Raw genomic sequence first — 20,272 nt, 5'->3', positions numbered from 1 at the left:
TAAAGCACAACCAGTAGGGCCCTGCAGAGGGACAAAAGGTTGGTACAGTGGCAGCTGGAATAGTGTCAAATGCCTGAATTCCCTGAGTAAAGCCAGAATTACCTAGAATTGCTGAGCAGTGGTGTCAGTACAGTGTCCATCTCATTCTTCTCATCATGGTGCTGGTGTGTCTAAGAGGAGAGAGCAGGCTGGAAACCTCATCCAGCTGACATTTACATGGATGTTACATAGTTGTTTGAATTGTTTAAAAAACCTTTTTCCCTTTTCTTCCATGGCTCACAGTCTCCTCCCCTTCATTTTTGTCAGGCAAAAAGAGAAGATGAAAAGGGAAAATGGAGGAAAGGAAGTCCAGGAAAAACAACTGTTCCATGGAACTGACACCACCTCCATGAAAATGGTCTGCACTCAGAACTTTGACTGGAGAATTTGTGGAAGCAATGGAAGTAACTATGGGAAAGGTATGTAGAAAGTGAGATGTCTGCTGAGACTTCCCTCAGAGCAATCAAAGTTCTGAACTCTTTAACTACAGAAGGTGAAAAAAAAAAGATAAGAATTGGTATTATGATCTTACTGAACAGGGCCTGGATTTGCTTTGGGCTGGGGGTAAGTCTTCTCACAAGGTGTCAAGAGCATTAGAGCAGGGGTTTGCTGTATGTGGCATTTTCTGATGTCTGAGGTTATAATATGAATTTACAAGAGAAATTAGTTTGCATGGCAGGGAGCAGAGGGGTGTGCATGCCTTCAGTGTGATCATGGAAGTTTCTCATGTTTTCTTGTCTGTCCCTCTTATCACAACACACAGACTGTAGTGTGCTTATTGGTATAGCTTTTAAAAAATTACTCCTAAAATAGCAAATCTGAATGGAAATTACACAGCGCAATCCCCTCTCTTGCAAAAGTTTCGGTGGTATTCTGTACACTGAGTAAGAGAAGTCCTGAAAGTTGAGCCAGATACCTCCTGGAAACACAGGGGATGCTCATATTTTGCTGTCCCTGTATGGATTGTCCTCACAGCCACGTTTTCATCTGGTTTTCTAGGAAGTTACTTCGCTAGAGATGCTCGCTATGCCCACGCCTACTGCCAGGCCACGGCGCAGGGACGCCTGATGTTCGTGGCCCGTGTCCTGGTTGGAGACTACGTCAGGGGCAACGCCGCCTACGTGCGTCCCCCGGAGAAGAGCGCCGACAAGATGTGGTTTTACGACAGCTGTGTGGATGATGAGTTAAACCCTTCTGTTTTTGTTGTCTTTGAAAAGCACCAGATTTACCCAGAGTACATAATAGAGTATGAAAAGGAGAGAATAACAGAGCAGAAAGAGACGAGAGTAAAAATGTATTGGAGGGAGGGAATAAGACAGCAGAACGAGGCAGGAATAGGAGTGTATGGAGCAGAGGGAGAAATAAGAATGTATAAAGAGGAGGGAATAAGAGAGTGTAAAGACGACAGAAAAAAATGCGTTATATCTTAAAAGAACACGGCAGTTTCCGTCCCTCCTCTTATTTTTCGTATTGCAGTTGTTCTACACGGTGACTTCTTTCTTTTTACTACAGTTTTTGGAATGTTAATCCAAACGGTTTTTGCATTGAGGAGGGCTGGCAAAGCAGATGTTACATTTGTTGTGACTGCCTTATCTACTTCTCTTCCTCTCTTAAATGAAGCATAGATATTTCAAAAACCATAGCAGGAAAATCAGAATTGTGGGATGGGAAGTTGAATGTTATGACTGCTGTGGGCAAATAATTGTAAATGCATCGTCTGAAAAAAAGTAGAGGCTTTCTCTTCGCAAACAGTTAAAAATTAACAGTGCAGGAGTTTTTAAGGAAGCTTTCAGGTTTTTAGTAGCCAGAGATTGTTTTCAGAGCAGAATTCATCTGTTCTTGATCCTCTCATCTATCATTATTATAAGCAATCCAGTGTAGGTAATAATGACTTGAGTTTGTTTTCAAAGCACTGCTTGTTAATGCTGGTTCATGTTTCAAGTTAAAACGGTAAACAAAAAAAGTATATTTTAAATCCATGTTGTTAGTTCTCGAGAATTTTCATCTGTACAATGGCAGATTATCAGAAAGCTTTTGGATCAGATCCTTTGTGGAAATTTGCAGTAACTTGCTGTAACCTATACAAAAGCAGAGCTCAACTGAAACTGTGAAAGCCACCACATCTGAGTAAGCAGACACCAAAATTTGGTGGTTTGGCTCCAGCTAATGGCCATAAGGACACAAAGGCTGTGTCCCAGCGAGCCAGGCTTTCCAGTGGATGTGGCCACGTAGCACAACAGGACAGGAGAAACCTCTTAAGGAGCACAGAGATGGTCTGTCCTGTTTGTGTGTTAATTTTCGTTTTTCAGACGTAGAAGGGCACCGAAAGAGACCAGTCAGGTTCTCTGGAGGCCGTGGTAGAGCTGCTGTCCTGCGTGGGTGCTGACGAGTGAGAATCCTCTGTTTCCTGGGTGATCCCTGGGCAGAAACCTGTGCAGTTTCTGCTGGATGTTGTTAGCAGGGAGTCTCTAAGTGGATCAGAGTTAAGGCCCTCTGTACAAAATGCCATATTTAGATGGTTCAGCTGTTCAGAGGGAAACTAGGAGTGAGGACAGAGGAGCAGTAATTTTTACCTTCAGCTAAGCTTTACAGAAGCACCAGTAGCCTCTAAGATTTTTGCATCTGTGATACAAATCTGTAAACCACTCAAAGATAGCAAGTTCTTCCCAAGAGGAACAGAAAAGATAAATCCAGAATCTTATTAAAATGACGTAGAACTAAATGAAAACATGCAGGGAAGATTTTTACACTTTTTAAGATCTCTCTTTCTCATTTGCCTGTAGAGTTTCTGAATTACTGAGCTTGCTGTATTTGCAAATAAAACCTGTTTTCAGGCACTTTCACTGTGCAGTTTGTCTTTATATAAACAGGGCAAGACATGTAAACATGCTGATGAGTGAACCAGCCCCTGCCTGCATTTCCTGTCTTTCTTCAGTGTTTCTAAACCAGGGAACTACACATGTGGACTGCCATTATAGGGCAGGTGCTTAGCTAATTGCTCAGGAGAGATTAGCATGGTTCAGGGAGAATATTCCTGTAAATTCACTTCCTAACTAGGAGATGTTTAATATTAAAGCAGTGGGGTAGTTTGTAATTAAACAGCTGCACTGAGCAGTTCATGAAGTTCTAAAAGGTGAAAAAATTAAGTGAGGTAGTGGCAGAACTGATGGTTTTAAATTTCGAACTAGTGAGATATTGAGACGTTCTAAGGATGTACTTCTTTAATATGCAGATGAGTAACTTTTAAAGAATCTGAATCAGGCGCCTGTCCTGGAGGGGGAGGGTGCCAGTGAGATGCTGACAGCTTGGGATCCCTTCAGATCACCACACACACAGGAAGGACACAGCAATACAGGAATTGCAGAGCTGTTCCATGGTCCAGCCCACCCTGGGGCAGGCATGCAGCTCCGGTGCACAAGGCTTTGGCTTTTCCATCAGAGGGGTGGACTGGGGGCAAGAGCTGCAGCCTGGACAAATAAGGGGGAGGAAAGCTGGAAAATGCATACGTTGAATGCAGGAGGATGGTAAAGAAACAACAGTTCTTCCACCTCGTGGCACCTCAGCCTCTTTCTAAGTGGCACCAAGGAAAGCCCCTGGGAGGCTGTGCCACTCTTGGGCTGTGACCCTGTGTGAGCACAGACACTGCTGCTCTCCACTGCTGGATGCTTCTGGCCACTGTGACAGAAACAAAGTGGGTGTACACTGTTACCTGTCTATGCAATTAGGCTAAATAACACATTTAAAAGCTTCACACATGGAAAGAAGTCATGTACTTGCTTGCTCAACAAAGATCATCTTTGAATTTATTAAGCCAAAGCAAAAATTCTCAAATCAAAATTCTCAGTCATGTTCTATCAAAAGTAGAGCTGTCATTGATTACATTAATTACACCCTGCATAACCAGCCAGAGCTTTCTCAGGCTTTTGTTCCCTTACACAATTTGTTACATTCCTCAAGTAAAAAGTTACCTGTCTAAAGTCACAGCCTGAAGTGCACTTATTAAAAATAATAGTAAAAATGCAGTTTAATGTGTCCCAAGTGAGTCACCCTCCACCATGGCTGAACAGATAAACACTGATGAAGCTGAAGAACAGCTCGCTCATAAATCAGAAGACCCAAAGGAAGGAATGCAATCCCTTACGTGGTTTCATTATTATTTAAAAATAAGCTATTTCTGCCTCAAGGGATGATTGGGTAAAATGTCAGCAAAGCACTTCCAACTCTTGCTCCACAGTGCAGGAACCCCAGGGGCAGTGCAGGGTTGGAAGTGGTCAAAAGGTAACTGCAGGACAAGGCTGCTGTGGGACACGGGGAAGAGCCTGAGCTGGACAGGAAGGACAGGCAGGCCTGTGGGGCCAGGAGAGCTTGCAGATGTGGAAGCAAAGCCAGGCAGTTGCAAAGTGGATTTTTATTCCAGAAGAGGAGGCCTGAGTTCAGTTTTGGTCTGAAATACAATCTTCCCTGTCATTAGGGATTTCTGGAATTCTACTGCAAGACAATGTGTTAGCTCTGGGATGCTGCAGGAATCTAGAGGCACCAGAGCTCCCTTGAGGCCTGAGGTTCACATCGTGCCTGACTTGCAGCACTGAAGTTTATCCCATCACGTGTGCTGGGACAGAGCTGTGTCTGTCCCCCTGAGCCCTCTTTCCATGGCAGAAAGACCTCCTGGGTTTTGAACCCTAGCTTAAACACCACTTTGCCAACATGCAGGGACTCTCTGGAGAGGGTAGTAAAGCTGACTATCCAAAAGCTCAGGGAGACACAAAGATCCAGTCCAACATACCCTCCAGAGATGGTACTGTTCAGCTGAAATCCAGGCTTTTCCCTTTTTTCTGAAAGATTTACAAGTGCTGAGGGAGCACCCACGTCAGAATAGTCATTATTCCTGTCTGGTTCTTGTCTGGTTTCATTCACCCAAAAAATGCCAGAAAACTCTGCTGTGCTATATTGAAAGAGAAAAATTAACATTTTATGAAAGGAAGTTTAAAAATGTTTACCTGGAAAGAGATCCTGAATGCAGACAGATCTGTGACTCCTGCCTGAATGGGCTGGAAGCTTGATATGAATTCAGTTCATGCCTGTATTTCCTCTGGCCCCACACCTTCCTGTTAGCTTTATTTAAAAACTCCCTTTGAATTACCTGAGCAGTTTACTTCACATGTAGGCCAAGTAACAAACTGGGCCAAAGAAGGACTGAAATCCAGGCACTGTTATTGCACTGTGTATAATCAGGCTCAGAGAGAACATTCAGGAAAACATACCAGAGCAGCAGTGCCTTTGGGATGTTCCAGAAAGTTGTGCATTATCAGCAAGTTTTCTTCTTTCCTTGTGGAATCATCTAAGACACAACCTCCAGAAATGCAACAGCTCTGTCTTTTTTTTAAGGAAATTATTCTCAAACCTTTTAACCCTGAGTACCATCCCAAGTTCCTTCACAGCAGCCCTGCACTCCCTGCAGCCAGACTCTGTGGACAGCTCCTGGCTCTCCCAGCCCTATGCCATGGCATGCACGGCTGCTGCCTTCCTGATCAGTCTCTCAGTCATTGGTGACTTTGGTCTCATCAGATCACGCTCATGCAGGAGACGCCTGTGAAAGGAGGAGGAGGAGGGTGAGGAGGGGGTGATAAACATGGGCTGTTCTGCCAGGCTGTGCTGAGGCAGGCCCACGAGGCAGAGCACACCTCTGACTTCCCAGCAAAGCAGATGTCAGTGGGGCACTGACTGGAGCTGCAGCAGTTCACAGAGGCTTAGCAGACCACAACACACACGGCCAACAGGCCATATTTGAAGACAGAACCATTTGAAAATCAACTGCCTTTGAACATACACAGATCATCCATCCAGGCTGCAAGAGTGCACTTTGGAATTGGAAGCTATTGTACTTTTCATCCTGGTCAAATGTTGCTACATTTAACACAAATGCTTTTATATAATTTTAGCCTTAAATTTATTGATTTGAATATATTCATTACTTCTTACTTTTTGAGTATATTCATTATCTCTTACTTTTAGCAACAGTGCTACTTCCACAAATATTTATCAGGGGAAATACTCACCTTGCAAGGTTTTGTTTGGCCTTTGATTTAGAATTTAAAGCAGCATGAATCAGTAACAGGCTGAAAACATCTCTCTGAGAAAAGAGTCAGCAAAATACAAACTAGTAAGTAATTTATAATGTATTGCTGGTTACAATGTCTTGTTACCAAACTATTAAATTCACAGGAAGGAAACATATCAACATTAAAAATACATAGCTAACCCTGCAAGTTACAGGATTCAGTCACAAGCATAGTTCAGCTTTTCACTAAGACTGAAATGCTCTTGATGAAGTAAGTGCTTAATAGTGGGTACTGAAAGGGGATTAAGTCACATCAAAAAGTCTTCTCTGCATCTCCCTTACCTGAGCATCACTGCCTCCCACTTGGACTAATTCGTAACGAATTGGGTACAGCAGGTCTACAGCTTTGTCACAATTCCCATTTTCAAACTCTACAAAAGCCTGGCACAGTGGCAGCCCCAGCCTAGGAGCCAGGGAAAGCTGGTGGTCTTCACAAGGTGCTCTGTAGAATGAAAAAGTGGTTAACTTCCATAAGCCAAAACATAAATAGCCATATTTCAATGCCAGTCTGCCACTACCTGCAGACAGGGTTGTTGTTTTTTTTTTTTTCCCTGTACAAAGCCTGATGTTTCAGGCACTTGACTTAGTTCATATCTTTTGATGTGGTTATGCTGCTTTCACCTTTTTGTTACTCATCCAGCAATCAGCTTTTATTCTCCTGAATATTGCCACCAAAGGGACAAGCCCAACCCTCTCCTACCTCTGCAATGAACAGTTTGGGCTAGGACAGTAAGGAAACTGCAGTTTCTCTTCTGCTGACCCCACCAGAACATCCTAGTGCTTTGTCTGGCCACAAAGTCCTTGCACACAGCTCCCAGTCATGACCTTGCACACCAGCTCCTCAAGTCAGTGTTACAAAACTTCCTGTTCCTTTCCCTGGGCCAGCCTTCCTTTTCCAGCAGGCAACACTGCCCTATGTGTTTATCATTCCTTAAACAAACTGTGGCATCCTAGAAAGATAAAAGTGCACAACAGACGTTCATTTGAAGCGGCTTGAGAGAGCCAGTGGTGAAAATGATGGAACAAATTCCTCATTCCCGTGTTTTGTCTGGCATTGCCGTGCAAAGGTGACACCAACCACCAGAGAGCGCCGTGGGACACCCCACAAATTCCCAGCGACTTTCCATGGCTAAGGCCAGGGAAAAATACCGGGGCAATGCCAGATGGGACTGATGTCCGTGCCCAGGTTGTATCACTGCTTTCTTAACACATAGAAAACGGCTCTGGGGTAGCATTTATATATTGCATATTTGTGATAGATATAAATTAATCCAATCATTAATATAGCCCCTTCAGCTCACAGCCTGCTTTCTCAAATAATGAAATTAAGTTTTATATTATTTCAAACTACAGCTAAAAATGTACACATGTATTATTAAGGCTGAAAGGAGGTGAAAGGAAGCACTGGGTGAAAGAGTAAGTGGCATATATGAACACACGTTCATTAAAGCCTCTGTGATGGGCAGTTCTCTATACTTTATATATATTGACATATTTATATAAATAATAGAATAACAAAAGATATTTGCTGTTTTCTACTTTAGTTAAATGAGACATACTTAGGCTTGCTTTGAAAGGTTTTTTTTTGGATAAGTATTCTTTAAAATTACAGTATTCTTCAAAACTACATGTAGTCAGGAACAAATAGTGACAGTTTCAGGTTCTCCTTCCTTCTTTTTAAAGGCAAAGGAAGTAACAGGTGCTTAAACAGGGGTGGGGGGAAGGGTGTATTGGGGGAAAGAAATTGAATTTAACATTTATAATCAACTCCTTCAAAAAAAAAACCCAATCATTCACAATCATTTAATACCTAAGGCAACACAAAACCCTTATTCTTTGGATGTACTACTTAAATATTCAAATTTTCAAATAACTTAATTTGAAAGCAAAATATTCTAGATTATTACTTCAGTAGTACTTGAAACCTAATTTCTTGCAGATGGACTTAACAACACATCAAAGAGTAGCAATTAGAATATCACTACCAACTAATGTTCTGTTATTAACCTTTTGAACCAGAGCTAAAAAGATCCACCACAGACAGCTGACATATCTTGTAGGATGTTCTTATTAATATACTTTACTCCTTGTCTGTAACACTGCTTAGTGTGAGCCCACTAAAAGGAAACAGCAACTGCTCAGATGGTGTCCATGACCTCAAATACAAAAGATTTCTGCTCAACGAGATGAGAAACCCCTGTAGACATTAACTCAGAACATAAATATTGATATTGATCTCCTAACTGGATGTTGCCCTGCATAAACCAGTGTGTCCCAGTGACATGCTAAGGCAGGGAGGAGTGTGATGGAGCTTCAGCAAGCCAGAGACATCATTGCCCTGAAGCTCATTGGGCTACTCATGAACCCAATGCAGGAATTCCTTTGCTTACCTGGCAAGTTCCTGCAGAGTTGTTAAAAGCTCCTCAGTAGTTTTGTGGTCTTTGGCTCCAAGGAAAGACATCAAGAAATGCACATCATTGAAGAGAAGAATGTGATCCTTGGTGTGCTTCTTCGTAACCCCAAGCAGTTTATTCCACCTGTCCCCAAGCTTTACACCTAAGAGTAAAAACTACTTCTGTCAATAACATTGCCACGTGCAAAAGTATGACTTTGCAATGTCCCTTCAGTCACTCAGCACAAAAAGCATTCCCACTGAACTCAAGAGAACATTTCCTGATGTGGCAAAATTTATGCAGCAACAATGCTCAGCTGCAGCCTGCCTTATCTGGGCCAAGAGTTTCTTGACTGTCAGGGGTTTAAAGGCATCAGTTTAGTCTGCATTGTGTGAGCTGCTGGCTTTATTATGAGATTGCTCATAACGTCTTGGAGGTGCTGCTCAACATGAGCCATTTGTAGGAATCAAAGACAGAGTGAGAAGATGGATTTAATAAAAATCCCAATACATCACTGGAGTTTTAGCAGAATAGTGTGAAATACTGTCCACTATGTCCCCTGAACCCCAATGTATAAACCTTAAAAAGAGGAAATGCCACTGAGTTAGGAGAGTACAAAAAGCCAGAAGCTCTTATGCCCATACTAACTATTTCAATCAGGATCAAAACAGAAAAAAGGGATCTAAATGGAAATTTATGTCCAGAAAGTGCTATTTAGAGGCTTATGCACTTGTTTGCTCAGCTTCAGACCTCCAGGGACAAGAGAAGTGAATTTGTCAAAGAGGAAGTATGTGACCTATGCTAGCTGGAGCTGACTGCTGTGCCACATTGGCATGGAAAACAGAATCTTTTGGGAAGAATAAAACTTATGGACATTATTAGAAACTTTATATTGATGCTTTTCTCAAGCTTCTTCTGAAACACTGATCGAGCTTGCTGTGTAATTACACTGAAATACTTCCCCAACATGAACAGCAGGGGAAGGGAAAAAGAAAATTACAGCTATAAAAAAGAATGACCAGAGGATCTCCTACCTTCCAGATGAAGCCTGTACAGCATCGAACTGTTATCAACTACATCCAGGATGCTTCCACTTGTCAGGCACAGGGGAGCAATCTGTAATCACAAGTATATCCAGGCTGGCCAAGTGCTGTGCTAGTGGAAACTTCCTCAGATTATCAAACTTATTTTCACAGTACTAAATTAATTTTACCCTCCTATTAATTCAAAGTTACTTGTTTGGTAATAGTCCTAATTGCATCTTTCTTGAGTACAGGAATTAGCAATGACAGAAACTTTCATGGCTTTACATGTGTTGTTTTTCTCAGTAAATAAGGAGAGTCACCATGGTATTTTATTTTTTCCAAAATTGTGCCATAAATATCACTTCACTTGATCAATCTTAACAGATAGAAATTTGTCCAGCAGTTTTCTTAATGCTTGCAGTATTTTTACAATCCTTACAAAGATGTGCTATGTTATCTAATTAGATACTGCTTATTTTCAAAGGTGGTTTTGAAATCCAGAGAGTTGACTTTGTAGCTAACATGCAAAACCAGTTCTTTGTAAAGGTGACTTGACTTTATAGTAAAACTAATTTACATCCTTCAAAAGGTATGAATAAGAAACATGGACAGAATGGAAATCAGTACCACTGTAGCTCCACTCTAACTGTGTAACACTCAAGTCCTTGGGGCATTTTCCCTAGAACTGCTGAGAAGTTGTTTCCCTAAAAGACTGTAATAAGAGATGTGAGCAGTATTTATACACAGATCACACACTGTGATAGGTTTCAATCTCACACAGAAGGAAGAAAGCACATATTGTGATCTTGCATGATCTCAGTAAAGAAAAAAAGGCCCCTACTCACATGCTTGTCATAAATTGTCAAAGCAGCTTCATATTCCCCCTAGAAAGGCAAAGGAGGGCTGTGTGGTTAACGTGCAGACACAGCAACCAGCAGAGCCTGACAGCAACCAGAGACAAACACATTAACAGACCTCATAACAGCTCCTCAGGACTGCCTGGTCAAAACAAAGCAAGTCAAAGAAACCTCGAGGTATTCAAAGCAGAAAAACCTGGATTTAATAGGCAAAATGATCACTATGTTGAGGTTTCATCTAAGAATAAGTACCGATAGTGGCACAAGTTAAGCAAGAAGGAGAAACATGAGGTATTGCCTCTCATTCTAATGTTCCTTTCAGGGATTTTGCAAAAATCAGTGCATCCCATGGTGTATGCAAAGAGATGGGAAAAAACCAACAGTTTTAAGTAGCCTTCAAAAAAGTTATGTAGATAGGAACTTGCAAAATTAGTAAACTGTTAGACTCATGTTGAGAATTATATTCCTTCTGTGTTACTCTGCTTTCTGGCCAAAGGATGCTGCCTTCTCAAGGGCACCACAATTATCTCCCTATTAAGCTGGACCCCACGAGTGCTAAGCACTAAATCAAATGAAATTCCAACAGGCTGGGTAAAATTTCAACCATTTTTAAAGGTTTTCAATAGTAAGAATTAGTGACAATAATTAATAGCATTGGCAACCTAATTTAGAATTTATGGCCTCTTCTTTTATAGTCAGCAAATTTTTGGGCCAGAAAATGAGCACTGAATTTGGTAAGAATTTTGTTAATTTTTGTCTTAAAATTAGAGATCTAATTTCATCTTGCTATCAAATAACTGCCAAATGTAATTAGTGAAACTATTGGATCTTCAAACATGCAAATCTCACAGCAGTATTTCAACATTCTTAAAAAGATACTGAAACTTTTGACCAATGCAATTAAAATTCTCAAAATAACAGTAATAAAGGATTATACCTCTTCATAAATGTAGCATTGTGCTATTTTATAAAAGCATCCTTTTAAGTAGCTGATTCCCCCTTCCACCCCTAGTAAATTCTGCTTTTTAAAGAGCTGTAGATAACCTATCTGGACCATAAAGCACATGTATGAAAATATCTCATACCTTTTCAATGTAGTATAAAGCCCAATGCCAGTAATTATGGCAAGCAAGCATATCACTGCTCTGGAGAGGAAAAAAAAAAAAGAAAAAGAAAAAGAATTTATTTACAAAATAACTTCCCTTTTCAAGTTATCAAATCAGATTTCCATTTCTTCCTTCCACGAAACGGAATGCTTCAAGAGACACAAAAGAGACAAGAAATTTACAGCATTGGGTACACTTGCCATTGCAACTATTAGGGTGACACCTCACACCCAAGGTTTCCCCCACGTTATTTTCCAAACAAGAGTTTCACCTGGATGCCTCAGAATTCACCTTTCTTCAGCACCCTTTAAAAAAATAAATTAATCCACTTCTGTAAGAAGAGTAAGATTTGTTTCATCTAAAATTTAGGCAACTTGTCTGAAGTAACCTGCATGGAGCTGCATGGAGAGTAGCAGCACCTCAAGGGAGGATTTCCTCTAACATGCACTCTACACTGATTTTAACAGGTCTGCAGATTGGAAGGAATTGCAGGCAGAGGACTCAAGAACTTGGCTGCAGGAATTCAAGAACACCTAAAAGGAGCTTTTTCAGAGATGCCACAAAAATGTTTACCTTCCAGTTCTTTTCTGTTTCCTTCATGAATTTTAAGCCTTTCTCCACCTCTGCTTTCATCTCATTTACATGAGCTATAGTATGGACAGACCATGCATCTGTCTGATTTATGGCCAAAGCCTGTGAGTGAAAACAGGAAAACACGATGAGCCTTACAAACTTGCAAATACAGACATTTATCACTGCCTATCTACAAACAAGAGACTACTTTTTACTTGCTGCATTTTAAGTACATCCTTGTACCACTCCAACTAACCACAGCCCAGAAGTCTGATTTGGACAGAAAAGGAAGAGAATGTTTCCTGGCTGACTTCAGTTCACAGCTTCTGCTGCAGGGAGATGCAGCAGAAGAAAACACAAAACACTTTAAAACACAGGCTTTGATGATGACTGTGAAATGACATCTGTTTCACAGACATGCATCAATGAAAGAACTGCAGGTACAATATATGACATGATACAGTGCCTTGCAGATGACTATTTATTTTCCAAAAAATGGCCAGCTCTGAGTATTCAGCCAATTCCTCTTCTTTGGCTCAACAACTCTCACTAGGCTTTTGGCATTTTGCAAAGTTAGTCATAAACCTAGTAAAGATTTAAGTTTTCAGGTTTAGTCTCTATTGTCACTTTCACCAATTTGATGTAAGGGGAGTTTTGTCAAGAACACCTATTAGAGATTGTGTCTGAGATTACTGGAGCACAGGGATAGTCCTGAGGACTGGAGAAAATCAACTGCCTTCGTAGAAAGGAAACAGCCTGGCTAATATTGACCCCCAGGAACATTGCTACAGTTAATTGTTCAAGAATCCAGGAACAAGCATCTAGGAAAAAAAAAGGAGCAGGAAGCCAAGCATGACTGATTGTCAAGAGCAGACTACATCAAAAGAATCCAACATTCTTTAATAGGAGGAAACAGCCAATTATACATGTTGGAAGCAGCAGATGGGCTGATATATGGATTTTATAGGGGTGTTCTGACCACACAGGGCATGCTCATAAGCAAGTGAGGCGAATACAGTCCAGTGAAACTGCCTTGGTGGGGCAGGGATGTGAGAATAGTCATCAACAAGTATCACAAAGCTCTGTGAGCATTTCCACGTTGAGCTTTATCTCTCTGCTACTTTGACTAACAACTGGCAGAAACCCCCACCCTGTCTGAGAATTCTCAAGCCTTTTAACACCAACAGCAGGCAGTTTACCTCATGGGCAACCTTCTCAGCACGGTCAAAAAGGTTTGTTTCCACAAGTCCAAAAGAGTAGTAGCCCTTCACATAGCTATCAAAAAGGGGAAAAAGAGGACATCATCCATTTATAACTAAATTTAACCCAGGATTGAAAAAAAACATACTGGAAAGAGCATTTAACTCAAGAAAGTCCTTGCAGTGCAATTTACAGCAAGGGTTCAAGCCCACAGGATACAGAACTACTTGGCTAATTCTCAGAGGGAATGAGTGACCCTGAGACACCAGCATGGCAAACAGTGACAAGATACACATCAGAATGGACATTTCCATCTCTGGCTGAGATGGAATCACCAGCTACACAGAACCAGCTGCTGCTCTCTGTGACAGCTGCAGGATGCAGAATCAAAAGGCTAGAAGTGAGACACTGCTGTCACAAAAGCTACCTGAGCATCTCAAAGGCAATCTTCTACATTTTCCCCAATGCCCACAAAACCACAGGAGGGTACTTTTACATGAAGTGACCCTTTAAACTGGTTGTAAATCATCCCCATTAAGCCATAAAGGCACAACATAAAGGAAAATTAGGCATGTTATGTGCACCTGATTTACTTAATGGATCAAGATGAATAGTATTTTTCTGGAAGAAATGAAGAAATTTTGCTACTGCTCTGGGTGAGGACATGATTTTACCCTTACACACCATGTGCTGTATTTGATAGCAGTGAAACACAGCTCACTTAAGAAAAATCCCTCAACAACAGTGTCAAGAGGGATACTGGAGACACGTTCTATCTGTGGTCAACTTTGATTAACTTCTAGACTCTTGATTTTTGTCTACATGCCTGTTTCCAAAAGATCCTGAACTTGTAAGTCTGAACTCAAAAACCACGTAGTCCATGCACACCAGGTAAAGAGCAATTTGCAAATGAAGCATGACCCACCTGCTCAGTGGAACATCACGTGTCCAGAAGGGATAAACACGGGCAACAGAATCTCGCATCTGCCGCTGATATCCCAGGTAGAAATAGGTGTCATGGGAAAACTTGAGGGCCAGCAGGTCAGTTGGGTGGCTCTCTAGAATCTGCTCCCATAGATCACAAGCTTTTGGAAGTTGGCTAGAAATAAAAAATTATTGCCATCAGTGAAAGAAGTCTCACATGCCTGCCCCTACTCTTAGTCCTGAACTCAAACTATGCTGAAAAACAGAAAATTCAGCACCGAATGACTTATTCTTTTCCTTGAAGGAATTCTTTAGTCTTTTCTAAGCTAATAATGGGATTATCTTCATTTGGCACCTTCTGAGAAATCTTATGAAAGAAATTGTGTTGGGTTACATCAAACCACTGTAAAACACAAGGAAAATGAAACAAGCTTAAACCATAAATCTAAATTTTTTCTACAGGGCTGAATAGTTCCTTCAGGAACCCACCATAATTAATGGAACTTTGTATGACAAAGACACCTTCCCTCTCCTTTTGTGGGGATCAAACCCAGTGGCAGGGCTTCAGTAGCTTCCTCATTTCCTTTGGTGAAATGTGAGGCAAATCCATACTCACACATTTGTTTGGCAAACAAATAATGAAAGTGAATCATTAGCCTATATGTTCTGCAGTTCATGTAGATTTATCACATGGCATCAAGCAGTGAGCCTCTACAGCATTCTTATCTCCCTGTTTTACAGGGGAAATAGGTTTTGACATAGGGAGACAAGAGAGAGAAGTCTGTAACTTTCCTTCTGTGCATCTGAGTCAGGACCCTACTGTAGCCAAATACTTCATTTCCTAGTTCTAAACCACACTGATGGATCTGTGGCAGATTTCTAATGTCAAGTGCTTAATGCCAGGAAGTGGTGGCAATAGAGCACTTTACCTCCTACAGTGCTAGACATGGCACAGGGTCAAGAGAGAAACTCAGGGACAATCTGTGACATGTCACCCCGATCCTCTGCCAGATGTCAGCTAACATCACACCCCACTACTGCCAACCCTCACTTCTGCCTGCAGCAGGCACAGGAGCCCTTCACAGTCCCTCACAGGGTGACAGAGCACTCACCCCCTGGCAAACACGTCCAAGGCTGCCACATGAAGCCTCTCCCGCTCCGTCAGTGGCTGTGATTTCGAAAGTGCCACCATGGCTCTCACGGCGCTGTCCAGCTCCTTGTCGAGTCTCACGGACCTTCCAGTGCCAATCAGCTCCAAGCCATTGGCAAGGACGTGTCCCATTGCTGAGGAAACAGCACAGCACCAGCTGAGTCACAGCAGAGCCTTCAGCTCCACAAAATACCAGAGCAGCTGGGCATTTTCAATAAAACTGACTTGTGGACACAGGGACCCAGGGAATGTCCCAAGCCTAAAGTTCTCAGAAGGTTTTCATGACAGCTACTCAAATATTATGTGAAATGAGAAGAAAAAAACACCACACAAAAGCATTCTACCTACTCTAGATTTTGAGGAAATTTTACAGAATTATATAAATTATCATCTTGCCCTTGCAAAAACACAGTTAAATACCAAGACAACAGGCATTAACCCAGCACTTTCCATGCTCAGAATCAAAGGTTACACTCACTAAAGTTTGGATCTGCTGCTTTTAGCTTGGACAGACATCCATCAATACCTCCAAGGCTCTCATTATTGGTCCAAGTTGCATACTGTAACAGAGACAGAGCAAGAGAGGGTCGAGAAATCCTCCGTGATACTGGACTTCTTTTTGTTGTCACACACACTTAAAATTCAAAAGCAAGGCAAATTACTAAAAGAGAAATGTTGCATTCAGGTAGGTTTAGTGAAGTAGAAAAAACCTGGGGTTTAATATCATTCAGTTACCAGCAGAACCAGTTACCCTGGATTTCTACAGGGTTTTTTTCAACTGGCTGATTTGCTGGTATCAGGTGGAATGAGCACACTGGCTGAGGTTTCCACCACAGTGGAATGAGCACACTGGCTGAGGTTTCCACCACAGTGGAATGAGCACACTGGCTGAGGTTTCCACCACAGTGGAATGAGCACACTGGCTGAGGTTTCCACCACAGCTGCAGCACCTGGCACAGCCCTCTGCTAAAAGGGTTTCCTGCTGCCAGCTGAACTCCTGGTGGCCTGATTTGGAGGCTCTCCGAGCTGATAAGAAATTTAAATATATATTTACATATAGCTACAGTAAAGAGTGTTTCATGCATGAGTCCCTTCAAATCCCATTTTCTTGTGCTTTTTGGTCATACCTGTGTCAGCACAGCATCGAAGAGCTTACAGGCTTCATTGCTGGTCGTGGACAGGACAAGTCCAGCATCCTGCCAGGCCTGCACAACAAACAAACACAACGTGCTCCTTTTACACCCTCATCTGCCAGGCTACACTGACAGATGTTCAAACTAATGCTGTTCTCATCTTTTGATCTGCTGTGCACTTCTAAATAGAAAAGTTGGAAGGACAGTGTGAAGCAGAAACAAACCTTTTGTTTGGTTGTAGTTACATCTAAGACTCCAGACTCAGTTGGAGCTAGTAGTGAGATTAAAGAAGCCAACAAGTACCAAGTGTAACAGAAGATCTTGATGGGGTACCCAGCTCAAAATGACAGCACCATTCTGAATTCATTACAGCTGTTGGTGAGTTCCTCTGCTACAGGCACACTTCGTGTGAAGTAGAGACATGGTAAAATAAAACCCTGTTCTCCTTTAATCTATAAATCTGTAATCTTCTATAAACAAGAATGTTCTTCTGAATCAACTTGCAGAGCAAACAGCCTGGCAGAGCAAATCCACTAAGTCTCTGGAGTTAATCAAGTGGTAATTGGGATCACAGATTTATACACACGGCTGACAATAATAAGAACATGGGAAATGGATAAAGCTAAAAGGCAAAACAGAATTGGGCTGCCATAGTTTCTCATAGTTTAACATGATTGAGGCACAACATCTCCTGGCTGGCTGCTGGCAAACGAGCAGAGTTCATTTGAGAAGCTGCTCAATCACTCCAGCATTACTTTAATGCAGTACACAGAACATAAAGGATAGACATATATTATACAAACAGACCTGGGGCAAACTAATTCAGACTTCTCCTAACGGGGGCTTAGTTCTTCCTGATGCTGCAAGAATTCAGCTCTTCTCGTTTTACATTTTAAAGCATTTCCTAGCTATAATAATCTGTCAAAATTTTTAAGTAACCAGGCAAAGACAACTTTGTTGTTAATATATCCTAAAGCTTTCCCACTGTGATTGGATTAAAGGCTCACATTCCAACAGCTAAAGCAATTGAGTCTTCAAATTACATGCCTGAAAGACTGGTCCTGAATCTAAAATGACACATTTTCTTTACAACTCATACTATATCCACGATACTGAAACTGGCTGGAATAAACTTCCTGACACAATTTGTTCTGTGGGTGCGGTAGGACTTTGCAACAAGGTCTATACCTGTCATAATCACACATATTCATTAACACGTGCTTCTTATCTAATGCACAGAACTAATTCCTAGAATGAATTTGCATCCATCTGCCTCCTACTGGAAGTTCTTTAATGTCCTGGAGAGTCACAAAAAGGGGTCTGTCGTGGTTCTATTCACTGAATGCTCCAACATTAAAGGCGAGCTTTCCTTGAACTTTTTCTTTGGGCATGTGCTGGTGTTTCTGTGTTACATAATTTGTCAAAAAAACACTGTAGTCTTTCATACGTGTTTCTCCACTGGTTCCAGCCATGTTTATAATCCTGTGTGCATACCTTTAAGTCCCTTTATCTTTTTTTTGCCAGTTAATCTTTAAGCTCTATTCAGCAACCTCGGGGGAGCTGAAAATTATTATTCTCTATGTCATTTACCATCCAGAAAGAGACTAAAGAGAAAAGTCAAGCAGGTAGCAAGGTTAGGCTTGCTACTTACAGGCTATCTTCCATGGTGCCCTGCAAAGTAGGCCAGGAGCCACCCTCAGCATCAGTCATCAAAAACAAGCTTCATTTGGAGCAGGTCTCTGCCTGTTTTACTGTTTTACACAACAGCTTGAAGTGCTTGCCAAGCAGAAAATGATGTCCCATTCTGAGGGAACTTGATGCTGATTGACAAGAATGGAAAAGCATGTGTGTGAGCACCAGAAAAAAACAGCAGAACAGGGGTTGGTGGAAAATGGGCCTGCATCCATCCTTAAGGGCACTGCTGATATAACTGAGGGATGTGCTATTTCCAGCCACTCTGGAAAGTCTCGGTCCTGCTGTGGCTACAGCCCACCTGACTCACTCCTTGCTGGAAAACTCCTGCTCTGGCAAGAGGAGAATGGCAGCAAGACTGTGTCACATGAGGGATGCCACTAGCCTGGCACTACTCTGTGCCACTACCAGCACATCAGGACAAAGGGCTACAGGGAAGAACCACCCCACAGCAGCTGCTGGCTCCTAAGAGATGTAAAAGATGTGCTTCAAACCTAATCTGTCATTGCCAACTGAGAACCAAAGAACTACTGGGACCACAGAAAAGGCAGCACCCCTTGTCCTCTAGGATGTACAAAAGGGGATCTGTCCAGACTAGCTGGAACACTCAGGTCCTGGGGCTTCTCTCTAGTGAGGTATCAGACTGTGACTGAGGAAATCCAGGAGGGAGTATAAGCGGGCAAAAATCAGCCTCATGAGTCTGCAAGACAATTATCAGTTCCCCTTTCCACAGAGGCTGCCCTTGGGCTCTCTTACACTGATCTCCCACAACCCTCTAACTCCAGGAGTCTTCTCTGTGATGCCTCTTTTATTAGAGTACGGCCTTTGCTCTTCTTACTGCTTCTTGGTGAGACCAAAGCCTTGCCCTTTCCCCTGCTCTAAGATTAGAGTTCAGTCATGAGATCTGGTGACTGTTTATTTGTATTTGTTTTTTCTCTGCTAGAATCTTAGCTGGCTCTGAGAATTGTGCTCTCTGCGGGCTGCAGGTGGCACCTCTTGGATTGCTTGCGTGACAGATCCCCAGAGCTCTGTCAATCACGATCTTCAAAACTTTGTTTTAACCTGTCCCTGCCCTAATTAACTAAACGCAACCATAAATGGAGTTTATCGGAAAGAGAGCATGCAGATGAAGTAATCAGCAAGCAGCTCCTGTAATGTGCACCCTTTGACCCGAGGCTAATTTAGAGTTAATCGAAGACCTGACCCACTTCTGAGGCCCACGGAAAGGGCAGGTGGGTGCCGTGGGACCCCTGTGCTGGGAAAAAGACCCAGAGATGTTCAGACATGGGGCTGCTTCCCCAGTAGAAGGGATGGGTGCAGCGACCCTTCCCCCTTTCCAGATCCTAGCAGCAGTTTCCCTCCTCCCGAGGGAACATACACTACACCCGAGTGTTATGAGGGTGAGCTCCAGGCACAGCAAGCCCGGCTCAGCTCCCCGCTCGCCACAGCCCAAAGCCCACCGGCAGCTCCCGGGACCCCGAGGAGGCCACCCTGGGCAGAGGGCACGGGCAGCACCGAGCAGCGCCGGCTCAGCGCCTCAGCGGCGCGCCCCCCTCACAGCCCCTCAGCCCTGCCCTCCCTTTGCAGCCCCAGCTCCCGCCGTCCCCCCGCAGCCCCCAGCCCCGCCGGCCCGTCTCGCTGTCGGCGCCCCGCAGCCCCCAGCCCCGCCGGCCCGTCTCGCTGTCGGCGCCCCGCAGCCCGCCAGCGCTGCGCTCACCTTGCAGTCCCTCAGCGCAGCCATGGCCCCGCGGCAGCGCCGGCGCTCCGCGGCTCCAACGCGAGAGGGGGCGGGCCGCCAGCGGCGCGAGCGGCGGGCGGTGCGTGCCGGGTACGCGCGGGGACCGCGCTCCGCCGCTCGGGCAGGGCTGCGGGCGTTCGGTGCCGATTATTGCTCCCCAAATTTTCGTTCTTTCTTCCGGACCGACTTCCGGGCCGCGGTGTCCGAGGTTTAAATAGTGTTCTCACCAGCTGCCCCCCGGAGGAGGCTCCGGTGCCCTCGGGCTGCTGTCTCACCCGTTGGGTCACCCTAACGAGCAGCGCCCGGGAGGCCGCGCGTCCTTCG

The 20,272-nt window shown here is 43.3% G+C and overlaps 2 protein-coding genes across 10 annotated transcripts in view; one reads left to right on the top strand and one right to left on the bottom strand.

Annotated features, from left to right (window-relative positions):
* LOC134549590 (zinc finger CCCH-type antiviral protein 1-like) overlaps nucleotides 1-2,876 on the top strand; it is a 25,594-nt gene extending 22,718 nt beyond the window's left edge. For all 7 annotated transcript variants that reach the window (XM_063395307.1, XM_063395309.1, XM_063395308.1 and 4 more), the window contains 2 exons: nucleotides 307-458; nucleotides 1,039-2,876. In XM_063395307.1, the coding sequence (XP_063251377.1) occupies nucleotides 307-458; nucleotides 1,039-1,469 (583 nt within the window). In that variant the 3' untranslated portion in view covers nucleotides 1,470-2,876. The remainder of the gene's footprint in view (nucleotides 1-306; nucleotides 459-1,038) is intronic.
* TTC38 (tetratricopeptide repeat domain 38) lies at nucleotides 1,711-20,272 on the bottom strand. Of its 3 annotated transcripts, none has more exons than XM_063395326.1 (14): nucleotides 19,928-20,272; nucleotides 16,513-16,590; nucleotides 15,864-15,945; nucleotides 15,348-15,519; nucleotides 14,237-14,410; nucleotides 13,311-13,386; nucleotides 12,112-12,231; nucleotides 11,518-11,577; nucleotides 10,421-10,459; nucleotides 9,585-9,666; nucleotides 8,548-8,713; nucleotides 6,440-6,599; nucleotides 6,096-6,169; nucleotides 1,711-5,626 (listed from the first exon to the last, which is right to left on the bottom strand). In XM_063395326.1, exons 1-14 carry the CDS (start codon nucleotides 19,949-19,951, stop codon nucleotides 5,533-5,535), a joined length of 1,401 nt encoding a protein of 466 aa, XP_063251396.1. In that variant the 5' UTR covers nucleotides 19,952-20,272; the 3' UTR covers nucleotides 1,711-5,532. The 3 variants fall into 3 exon arrangements, with proteins under 3 accessions (XP_063251396.1, XP_063251397.1, XP_063251398.1); XM_063395327.1 differs by lacking the exon at nucleotides 19,928-20,272 and adding an exon at nucleotides 18,170-18,309; XM_063395328.1 differs by lacking the exon at nucleotides 15,864-15,945 and having other exon boundaries at nucleotides 19,928-19,980.

The sequence above is a fragment of the Prinia subflava genome, chromosome 4 (genome assembly GCF_021018805.1).
Source record: "Prinia subflava isolate CZ2003 ecotype Zambia chromosome 4, Cam_Psub_1.2, whole genome shotgun sequence".
Classification (NCBI taxonomy): Eukaryota; Metazoa; Chordata; class Aves; order Passeriformes; family Cisticolidae; genus Prinia; species Prinia subflava.
This window is presented reverse-complemented; position numbering and strand designations above follow the sequence as displayed.

What these genes read in the sequence shown, in the direction of transcription:
- TTC38 (XM_063395326.1), bottom strand. Translation starts at nt 19,951, where the DNA reads ATGGCTGCGCTGAGGGACTGCAAG. An exon ending in AGCAGCAGATCCAAACTTTA is followed by an intron (nt 15,520 to 15,863) that starts GTGAGTGTAACC and finishes CTGTTTCCTCAG; the next exon opens with CAATGGGACACGTCCTTGCC. An exon ending in TTGGACGTGTTTGCCAGGGG is followed by an intron (nt 14,411 to 15,347) that starts GTGAGTGCTCTG and finishes TTTTATTTCTAG; the next exon opens with CCAACTTCCAAAAGCTTGTG.